This window comes from Phaethon lepturus, unplaced genomic scaffold, assembly GCF_000687285.1.
Source record: "Phaethon lepturus isolate BGI_N335 unplaced genomic scaffold, ASM68728v1 scaffold15592, whole genome shotgun sequence".
Classification (NCBI taxonomy): Eukaryota; Metazoa; Chordata; class Aves; order Phaethontiformes; family Phaethontidae; genus Phaethon; species Phaethon lepturus.
The window spans coordinates 17,348-27,795 of NW_010522733.1; the positions used below are offsets into that span (position 1 = coordinate 17,348).

A 10,448-nucleotide genomic window follows, 5' to 3' on the forward strand; every position below is an offset into this window, starting at 1 on the left:
TACTGAGGAAAAAAAACATGTAATCAGTAGTGGCTCATAAATAACTTCATACACAAAGAATGTCGCAAGTTGTTGGGCAACCTGGGACTCAGTATAAAAACCTGAGCAACTCAAGGCTCTTCCATCCATTTCTCTTGCCACCTTTGCCTTGGTGAATAAGGTAAGTCTGAACCCATTTATTCTCTCTTTATATGTTGAAATGTTGCCTTGATGATTTTGTATCTTTTCCTCACTAGTGTTGTAGTACATTCCATTTTTTTTTCTCTGAGAGAAGGATGGGTTTTCACATGAAAGAAGAAGTTTTCTGTTGGTGGTCAGTTACAAAAATCACTGAATGGGACAATTAGCCATAAGTTAGCCAGTCAGGTCTATTTATTCAGTTTTGGGATCCAAACAAGTTTTCAGGTCTTGCAGCTTAACATAAAATAGCTGTAGTGAATCCTTGGGTCTGTTCAGAGCAGTGTGCAGGCCTGTGGAAACTCAGCTAAGGCCAGAAGACCAGTAGAACCTGGGGATACTGGCCAATACTGGCAGTCCTGGGTCACCAGCTCTCCACATAAGGAGCAATCATCTGTCCTTGCCTGTCTTTGAAACTCAATTTGTAGTTCTTCCACAGGCAAGGATTGACCTTTAACCAGCTGCTTCTCCATCTTCCAAACAACTGTGGACAGGTTTGCACTGCAGCTTCTGAGATCTGATGACAATTTTAATCTTAGTAGCAATACATGAAAATAGAAGTGTTCCTGAGTTCAGCTACCTGTCCTTCCATTTCACATTGAACACATTTTAAGTGCCTAAGCTTCTGTTTTCCACTTTCTAAAACTGGGATAAGGGACCTCCAAGATGGAACATGCATGAGAGGAAGCAATAGGAATTAAATGGGAAAGGTTATTTGCTGTATTAGCATTAGGTAGGATGTTTGTCTTCGTTGACCGTTTAGCAAAGAGGCAAGCCTTGGATCAGGAATAACAAGCTGAGTCTTACCCATTCCAGCAGACCACCTTCATCTGAAGGCTACAGAGTCAACCTCCATTTCTCTAGGACACACAGAGCCCTAATAGCTTTCCCGTGCGCAGCCACCACTACAAGGGGAAGCACTGATAGCGCCTTTTCCCAGGGTAGCGTTACGGCCACGTGCTTAGGGCACTCTCTGCGATGTGAATGAAGATCAGCAGGTACCCTTGTTCCTGGGTGAGTTGACTAACCGGGGAGGCTTCAGGGTAAGTTCACGACTGAGATGCATCAGTGCTGGCTTCCCTAGTAGTCTCCTTAAAGAAAATGAGAGCTCAACCCTGTTTTCAAAGTACCTCCTCTGGATCTGGTGTAAAATGCCATCTTGCTCCCCATGGAATGATGTTTAGTTTGTTATATACTCCCCTTATCAGAGAATTTTGGCTGTACAAATAGAGCTTTGTTTAAATTCTTGTATTGCATTTCTTTCTTTTTTTTGTGTTTCAGATTTACCTCTAGCCCATAGACATGTCTTGCTACGACCTGTGTCCACCCACCCCCTGTGGCCCAACCCCGCTGGCGAATAGCTGCAACGAGCCCTGCGTCAGGCAGTGCCAGGACTCAACAGTGGTGATCCAGCCCTCTCCCGTGGTGGTGACCCTGCCCGGACCCATCCTCAGCTCCTTCCCCCAGAACACCGCTGTGGGATCCTCAGCATCCGCGGCTGTCGGGAGCGCGCTCAGTGCTGGAGGGGTCCCCATCTCCTCCGGCAGCTCCTTGGGATTTGGGAGCTTTGGCTACCCAAGCCTGGGCAGTGGGTACAGCCGGCCCTACCGTCGCTACAACACCTACCGCAGTGGCTTCTGTGGGCCGTGCTAAAGCCTGAGGAGCAAGTGGGAAGAAATGACCAGGAACACTGAAGCACGACCTGATGCAGGACTGAGCTCATGGCCATGGTTTTCGGATGCGATGTTAGACACCCACAACTCCACCTGAAGTTAATGGAGCTGTGGGAGCTTGGCATCCCCTAAAATCAGGCCTTTGCTTGTCTTACTTTTGTTACGCTTTACTTTGTATTTCTGATCAAGTGTCTTGTTCTCTTGAGCTTTTTTGTATTTGACAATGACTAGGTAAAATATGTAATTATTAGAAATTGTCCTGCATGACTGAATTAGTACTTGAACAATGAAGAAGGAAGATTTCATTTTGCTGAGTGTGTTATTGTGAGAGGGATGAGTGGGTACTGTCCCTAGTGGACCATGGAAATGTATTCCTTACACTTTACATTGCTTCCTTCCATTCCTCAGCCTCATTAAATTTGTGCTGCATCATACCCTGAGTCTGCCTGTACTTCTTTCTTCTCCCAGCCCCTTTTCCAGCTTGGCTGTGGTGAAGCAGGTCACTTTGCAAGTCATCAGTTCCAGAAAACACCGTGCAAATAACTTCATGCAATTGCCAAAAGAGAACAAGTCATATTTCAGTTGTGGAAAAAGTTTTTTTTTGTCTATACATGGTAAATCAAGCCCGAGACAATTTATCAGAAGCTAGAAAGAGATGATGTTCACCTGCAATGGGTGTGTCTCCTGTTGTTGAATAAGCAGGAATTGTTAAAGTAAGGGAGTTGCTTCTGTTTACACTTTAAAGACCCTTTACCTAATGTACCATGGAGATGGAAAAAGGCCCTTTAACTGTTTTAGTGTTGCTCTTTTATGAGAAAATGTTTGTTTTGAGATGGATGTCTTTGAAGAGAGATGAAAATGGGGCAATAAGATGATTTGAGAAGGGCGATTAGCTGCCCTTCAAAGAGAAGTGGAATAGCCTAATTTCAGGGAACAGCTCACTGAGGGGAATACTGTTTCTCTTTATCCTCCTCTAGATGTAATAGACAAGAGTATCTATACAGAAAAGGGGTCAGAGGGATGGATCAGGAAAATCTGCAGGGGCATGAGGCACACTAGAAATTATAGGGATAAACCTTTTTCAGAAGTGCTACCTCCACTCATCTGTTCTCATCTTGCTGCACAAATAAGATGTATGTGCTATTACCTGGGCAATCTGGAAGAAGATTGTGGCTTGCTTTATCCTATCTGTGATACTTAGGAAGATGCCTTTAAAAGAAGGGAGAGATTATGTTTTTCCTGAGCACAACTGAGCTTGCTCAGGGCAGAGGTGGTGGTGGAGCGGCAGCAAGTTGGTGCAGCTCAGAGTTTTCTGATGGGTGCAGCACCTCTTGACAGCTGAGATCAGGCCCTGGTAAGTGTCAGAGGGGAGGAAGAGAAGGCTTTGTGGTGTCTTTGCAAGGGAGTTGGCCTTTAAAATTTGCTGGCCTAGGAAGCACATCTGAGAGAAAGAGATTAAAAGACTTTAAGTTCTAACCCTTTCTCAGTGTGCCTTTCTAAATTGACTCCTACCTGTTACGCCTCGTAGATGTGAACTTTATCAAGCATTGCTTTGTTCTAGCTTGATCATCTGTGTTGTAATAAAGGTAGTGTTTAGCGACTGGAAGCTTTGGTCCCTAAAGGGACGAGGTTTGAAAGGTTCTACCTGAAGGCTCTGGGTGATTCAGTGTCCTGTCAACCCATATGGCTCAGAGCCTGATATCTGCAAAATTTCTTGCTTGGAATCGTTGTCTGTGTCTGTACAGACTGATGCTGAACTGTAATTAAAGCCACGGAAAGGTGTTGACAAAGTTATATTGACTGCAGTCATTAGTGGAACTAAATTAAAGGAGGCGCATCAGTTCCATGAAAGAATTAATAATTTTAAGAAGTAGGTTTTATTAATATACAACAAAAGAGAATGGAAAGTTAGAAGTTTGATATTACAATACAGCAGATTGTTGGTCTGAGTGAAAAGTGTAATATATTTTTTGCCATCTCAACTGAAGCTATTGCTTGATCAAAGAGGATGCATTCCAAAGAAGTCATCATTTATTTGCAGTTGTTGCAAAATAGCTTTCTCTTACGGAGGTCAACCTGCATATCTAACACAGCAGAGAAGTTACAATTCCACAGTATCAATATGGCTGGAAAAACTTATAGTGGAGGCACTATAGTGAAGGTATTTTTAACGTATTCAGGTGGACAGATAATAACATTTCTCATGACAAAGTACATTTTCCTACTCTTGCAATCCCCTTCTGCAATTCTCTGTTAAGCTTTTGTCTAATCAACTGCACCAAACCTCTCCACAGAGGTAACCCCTGTGCATGTACGCTCTTTCCAAAGTTGGGATCTTTCCTTCAAGCGTTCAAAAATTGTCTCAGAAAGGCCTGGTATGCAGCTTACTTCTTCAAAACAAAATGCAAAAAAAATCCTCAAGCACCATTTCCCTCCTTTATTCCTGTCCCAAACTGCTGCCTTTGGGTTAAAACTTATCATAGCATCCAGTATAGCACAGTTCAAAAGTGAAAGGTTTCTCTTCTTGGTTTTGTAGTTAATCAGAAAGTGTTTTATTGACTGCTGCAGAATATAAACTAGCTTATCATGTTACAGAGAAAATTTTCTAGGCAAGCCCAGCTCAGGTGCTGCCTCTCGAGTTGTTATTCTGGTTGCTTTGGAAATGTCATGCTGTCTTAGACTGGGGTCTACATAATCAGGCAGCTTGTGTGCAATAACACATAGTACTAGACAATAAAACAGCAGCATAAAAAACAGTGCATGGTAGAGTACACATGCTCCGAACAAAAGAGCTGTTTGTATCTTCTCTTCCTCAATGTATAAGCCTGCATCTGTTAATATCTATCACTGAAGAGCTGGAACAAGTTGGTCCCATAGGAAAAAAAGAATAACACGAGTTGTTTTTGCAGGACACTAAGTATTTTCTACTGCTGTCAGTGAAAATGTTTTTCAGTACTACATTTTGTAATTGTAGCATCTGCTGTGCATACAGGGATAAGGGAAGAAGCAGGAAGGCTCTGAAGAGGAAGAGCTTTTATAGCTTTCTCAGGCTGCCTGGAGGGTCTGAGACATTCTTGCACATTTAATAACTTGTTCCTCTTTTTTTCTTTTTTTTCTTTTTTTTTTTTTTTTTTTTTTTTGCATATGGCTGGGTTCCCCCTCAGGAAATTTTTTGTTTTTTTTTTTTTTTTTTTTTTTTTTTTTTTTTGCATATGGCTGGGTTCCCACTAGTGAAATTGTTTTGTTTACTGTTTATGTTTATTGCCTGGACTTATCCTGGCATTGGATGAAAACCACGATCCATGGTGTCTCTTTCATCTTTTTGGTTTGCATCCATTAAATATGCCTGGCTCCATTATAGCGACTCCACCTTCCCAAAATGTGGATGAGTCAAAATTCAATTTGGTTAGGAATTTTGTCTGCTCTTTAGCATTTTGGTCACACTGGCCCATGGGAGTACCATCTGCTGTCACAGCAAGAGCTTTTAATTTAAGTCCTGAGTGTGCAGTTTCATCCCTGATAAGTGACTGTGAGATTTAGGATCACTACTCTTTGTAATATTCCGAAGAACAATATCGCAAAACTTTCCGTTCCTGCGATGAGGAGATTGAGCCAGTCAGGCTAACCTGACATATGACATATGATCACCTTCAGGAGAGGACTTATGATTCTTTTTATCATCACTATACCTATTAATGAGTTTGTTTTCAAAACCACATGCTTCTCTTGTGGTCAATAGATAGTTATTGTTATAAAGAAATATGTTTTTTAACATTTTGATACCGTAGTAGCGTGTCTGTGTGTGCATTAGTAACAGCGTTGGGGAAAGACTGGTAAATCTGAAGGGATAGGAGAGCTTCAGTCAGTAGTGCCACTGATGGGGGTCATCACACACTTAAGGGCAGCCGGTGACTGATGATTGGAATGGAGTTTTTAACATGTGATTTTGTGCAAATACTTACTTTTGCATTTTAAAGTAAAACATGGAAGGACTCCAGTTTATGACACTATATAATGTGAGGAAGTTTGTGAAATACATTAGTAATCCTGGTTGCAAATTTTAAAGGCTGATCATGTTCAAAAAGTGTCACATACCTTCACATTTTCTGATAATGCATTATTTGCATGTCTGAGCCATTGATGAAAATGTGTTGTGAACTTTGAAGACTTCTGTTCTTCAAAAGTGTGCAATCAGCATTTATTTCCCAGGAGATCTTCATGAAGATACTCACAGTTCAGAGGTAATTTGCATGTCTCTAGCCAAGTGATTTAAACATTAGGAGAAGAGAGATTGGAATACTGATCCCTGCCCTAAAATCTGCTTATGCATTGTATGCAATTACTTTTTAATCTAGAAATTGTCTTTGAAAAAGAAATTGAATTGTTGCACATTGCAATGTTCTGTAAGACCATGCAAAATGAAGACAACATTATTTGCTTTCAAAAGAGGAAAAAAGAACAAGAATATTATAAACTTCTGTACGTAGCTACCATTAATTTGGAGTATAATTTTGTATAATAGTGCAAGACACAGCAGGGGAAAATAATAATTTAATGGCAAATGTAAAACTCTTTGGCGACTTTAATGACCCCATAGGTAAGCTTGTGCAAGACTTTGAGTACCAGTGTCTCTGACTAGCCTAAAATTCACATGCATCCTCAGTCTGACCTGAATTATTTTCCTGGAGTTTGATGTAGGAAGAAAGCTAAAACTGCAGACTCCTTAGATTAAGGACTTTGACACTCAATTCCCATATAGAAGAGCTGTGTCTCAAATTCCTTCATGGATGTGTAGTAGTTTAATATTAAATGAATAGATCAGACTGCTGATGGTCTTTTATCCTGTTTTATCCTCCTGAGTCAAAAATGTAAACGATATGGTCCCTCAAATAATATGTTTCCCAGCAAGTACTTTTGAGACTGGTAAAGTGCAATCAGCTCTGCAAAGTGCTTTCTGTAACGATAATATTTTCTGAATTTGTCTGGCTGTTTGAGAGAAATTCGGCAAACCTACAGTCCAATTCAGAGTCAGAACTGGTAACTTCTAGATTTTTCAGAGTGAGATGTGTCAAAAACTGTCCATGAAGAGGGAGGGGGGATTTCACAGGGGAGTTCACATGCGTCTTTCCTAATATATGTATTCATCTGTGTCAAATGATGTACATTGCATATATTGCCCTTGGGATGCAAAGTAATTTCTTTAGTAACTCAGATGAATCAGTTGATCTGACCAGGAATTAACTGGGCTCATAAGATTTTAAGATAAAAGAAACCTCTATAGTGGAATGCATACTTTATGGTGAGGAAATTAAAGGCAATAAATACAAACAGTGAGGAAAAAGTAAATCATCAGCTGGGAATATTTTGCATGCAAGAAGTCTTTAGCAATTGGCTGGTAAATAGCTACATGCACAAAGTCTGTCTCAGGTCCGCAGGCACTATAGCACACAGTATAAAAGCCAGCACAGTGAGAGTTGCTGCCATCCACTTCTGCTTTTTTCTCCTTGGTGAAAAGGGTAAGTCTGAATCTGCTTACTATCCTTCAATGTCCTGAATTGTTGCCTTCATCGTATTTTATTTTTACGCTGTCTTGTGTATAGCAGTCCAAGGTTTATGCTCTTTATCATAGTGTGTGTGTGTGAGACTTGCAAGTAGCTCTTTCTCTAAAAAAAGGGTAGCTGTTCTTTGAAGGGTGGCAATTGCTGGACACAGGACTTCAGACTCATTTTTCATTTGTGTCACCAGATCGTTCAGTTCCAAGATGTTAAAAATCTCTGCATGTGAATTGCTCAGCAACTAGCAGTGGATGTGGAGAATCTGTACAGAGATTTTGACTTTCTTGGAGCTTTTTCTGTAGATAGATAAGTGGGCTCAAATTTTCAAAAGTGTGCTGAATAATATTGAAAGTATATCATTTCTTGCACCAGGATGCTGTGAAAATAATCCTTCTCTTTTCCTAAACACTTTGGGACCAGAAATATTTGAATCATCTCCTTCTAAAATGCTCTGATACTCTGGCACTAAATCTCCATTGCAGCACCTCAGTAACCTGTGCTGAAATATAAATAGTAAAGCTTCTGCTTGTTCTATTCGCTTATCAAATTATTGTGGACACTTAAACTTCCATACCCACCCCATCCACCTCAGAAACAGACAGAAAGTTGCTTTCTCTACAAGACTGATGTAAGAGGAAATAAGCACAAAGAAAAGGAGATGATTAAATAAGAATTAGACAGATTATTTGTTCTTTTGCTGTATAAGAGACAAACCCATCTGTGTGGAGGACGACAGCTCCCTTTCACGGGTGAGTGTCACATTATCAGGTTATGCTCCTCTCTTCTACCTGCTGGGGAATTTTTTCTTCTTCCCTCTGTTGTGGGGTGAAGTTTCTCCTACCTGTATCATACAGGAGATCATAAGCCTTGTCCCTCACTTCCCACCCATTGCAGGGCTGCACACAAACTGGAGGAGGGCTGTGAGAAACCAGCTACCAAAGACTGCTCAGGAGCAGGTAGAGCTACCCCTTGAGCTGTTGTCTGTAGCACAGAGGAGTTTGGGTTTCATTGAAGTCTCCTTTCAACCTAAGACTAACACATTAATCTGTTCTCCACATAGTCCCTAGTTAGTTTCTTATGCTCTCCATCATCTTAGCAGCTTAATTACATGACTATAATTACAACTTCTTTCTTGTGTTTACTTCCTTCCTTGTGTTTCAGACTTAGTTCCATCCCGCAAACATGTCCTGCTATGACCTGTGTCCTCCCACCCCCTGTGGCCCAACCCCGCTGGCGAATAGCTGCAACGAGCCCTGCGTCAGGCAGTGCCAGGACTCAACATACGTGATCCAGCCCTCTCCTGTGGTGGTGACCCTGCCCGGACCCATCCTCAGCTCCTTCCCACAAAATACCACAGTGGGATCCTCAGCGTCTGCAGCTGTAGGGGATGCTCTCAGTGCTGGGGGTGTCCCTATCTCCTCTGGAAGCTCCTTGGGACTCGGGAGCCTTGGATATTCAGGCCTAGGTGGCCTTTATGGGAGGTCCTACCGTCGTTACAACCGGTGTGGACCATGATAAAGCCTTGGGGGAAAACCACAAAGGAACAACCAGAAGCTTAAAAGCGTGATCCGGATGCAGGACTGAGTTCATGACCATGGCCATATGCTTACTGACCACCCTCAGCTTTTCCCTAAGCTAATGGGACTGCAGGAGCTTGGCATTTCTGATTTAATGCCTTCCTCTGTTATCAATGAGGTGAAAAATGTAACTTTTATTGTTGCATGTAGGAGTTGGGTGTCCAGCTGTAAAGCATTGCCTTGAAATGGATGATTAGTTTTATCCATATTAAACCCTACTGCTTTCTTATGCTGTATATTTTTTAAAATTCTACTTTTCACTTATTAAATTTATGATGCATCATTATATGTGTCAATGTTCTTCCTCTTTCTTTCTCTTTGGAGCCTTCTCTGGGAGAAATTTGCCTGCGTATACATTGACAATACCAGGCAGATCTTCATTTAAATCATACCATACCATTTAGTAAGGAGGTAATAAACATAGATCGGAGGTAATAAACATAGATGCCATGGAAATATGAGTATTATCCCTTTTTGATAGGGTATATTTTCCCTTAGTCACACTTCTTTAAGTACGAGATGAAATAATCATTCCTGGCTAACAATCAATGAGGGGAAGGAGGTGGGAAAGCTAACACTGTCTTACAGGCAATGTATAATTTCACCTCTTGGTATTCCAGTTCCTTGGAGCTCAAAAAAATCCCAGGAATCCCTGATATTATTTTCATATTCACTTTTTAGATTATGAAGAAGATTTTGCCATTAATAAAGAATGGCAGTAAATATCAGGAAGAAAGTTTAAAAATCAACAAATTAAAGAAAAAGTTATCAATGATTCTTCCTTTGTTGACTTGCTACTTTAGGAATGCTGCAATTATGTGGCAATTGGTTGCTAAATTATGTGGTGATTTGGGGGCCTTTGGGGTGTCACCAGAAATCCTCAGAGCAATAACAATTACCCTGCCTGTTCTGAACCTTGGGGAAGATAACAACTGCAAAATTGCTAAACAAACATCCATTAACACAATGCTGTTGATGCCTTAGGATCCAAATTAAACTTTCATTCCACATGTTAAAGAGAGATTCAGCAGGGCAGATTGTTTGATAAGTTAACTCAGGACACCAGGGAGTTTTGCTCCAAGAGGAGGCTGAAGAACAAATGAAAACCAAAGGCTCTTGTGCAACACCACGAGGATTTAATGTGAAAGACAAGCATAGCAGCCAATTACAGAAAATCAAGGCAACACAAGGGGAAATGCGTGATGCCCGTGGCACGCTGTGGTACCAGTGCCCAGCTCAGGGCCCAGGAGACAGCCGAGGTGATGGAGGGATGCAGGGCATCCTGAGGCTCGGCCATGCAACCAGGGCACATGGCGGCACAGGGTAAGCGGGCTGCTGGGCACACACAGCCTCCTCCTGTCCCCATGCCAGGGCAGCCGATGCATGCTGCTGGTCCTCGTGGCTCTTGCTCCATGTCCCCATGCTGTGGTCCTCGCCTCAGGGCTGTTGGTGGTTCTGGGCACCAT

At 41.7% G+C, this 10,448-nt stretch overlaps 2 protein-coding genes across 2 annotated transcripts; both read left to right on the top strand.

Annotated features, from left to right (window-relative positions):
- The first annotated feature begins 1,479 nt into the window (after positions 1-1,479).
- LOC104615935 (feather keratin 1) lies at positions 1,480-1,830 on the top strand. The gene has a single exon (XM_010281906.1). The coding sequence runs from the start codon at positions 1,480-1,482 to the stop codon at positions 1,828-1,830; it is 351 nt and encodes a 116-aa protein (XP_010280208.1).
- A 6,757-nt stretch (positions 1,831-8,587) lies between these two features.
- On the top strand, positions 8,588-8,920 carry LOC104615825 (feather keratin B-4-like). Its single transcript, XM_010281907.1, has one exon. The coding sequence runs from the start codon at positions 8,588-8,590 to the stop codon at positions 8,918-8,920; it is 333 nt and encodes a 110-aa protein (XP_010280209.1).
- The last annotated feature ends 1,528 nt before the right edge of the window (positions 8,921-10,448 follow it).

Bases quoted from the DNA above. Each gene is read 5' to 3' on its own strand.
- LOC104615935 (XM_010281906.1), top strand. From the start codon at position 1,480: ATGTCTTGCTACGACCTGTGTCCACCCACCCCCTGTGGCCCAACCCCG.
- LOC104615825 (XM_010281907.1), top strand. From the start codon at position 8,588: ATGTCCTGCTATGACCTGTGTCCTCCCACCCCCTGTGGCCCAACCCCG.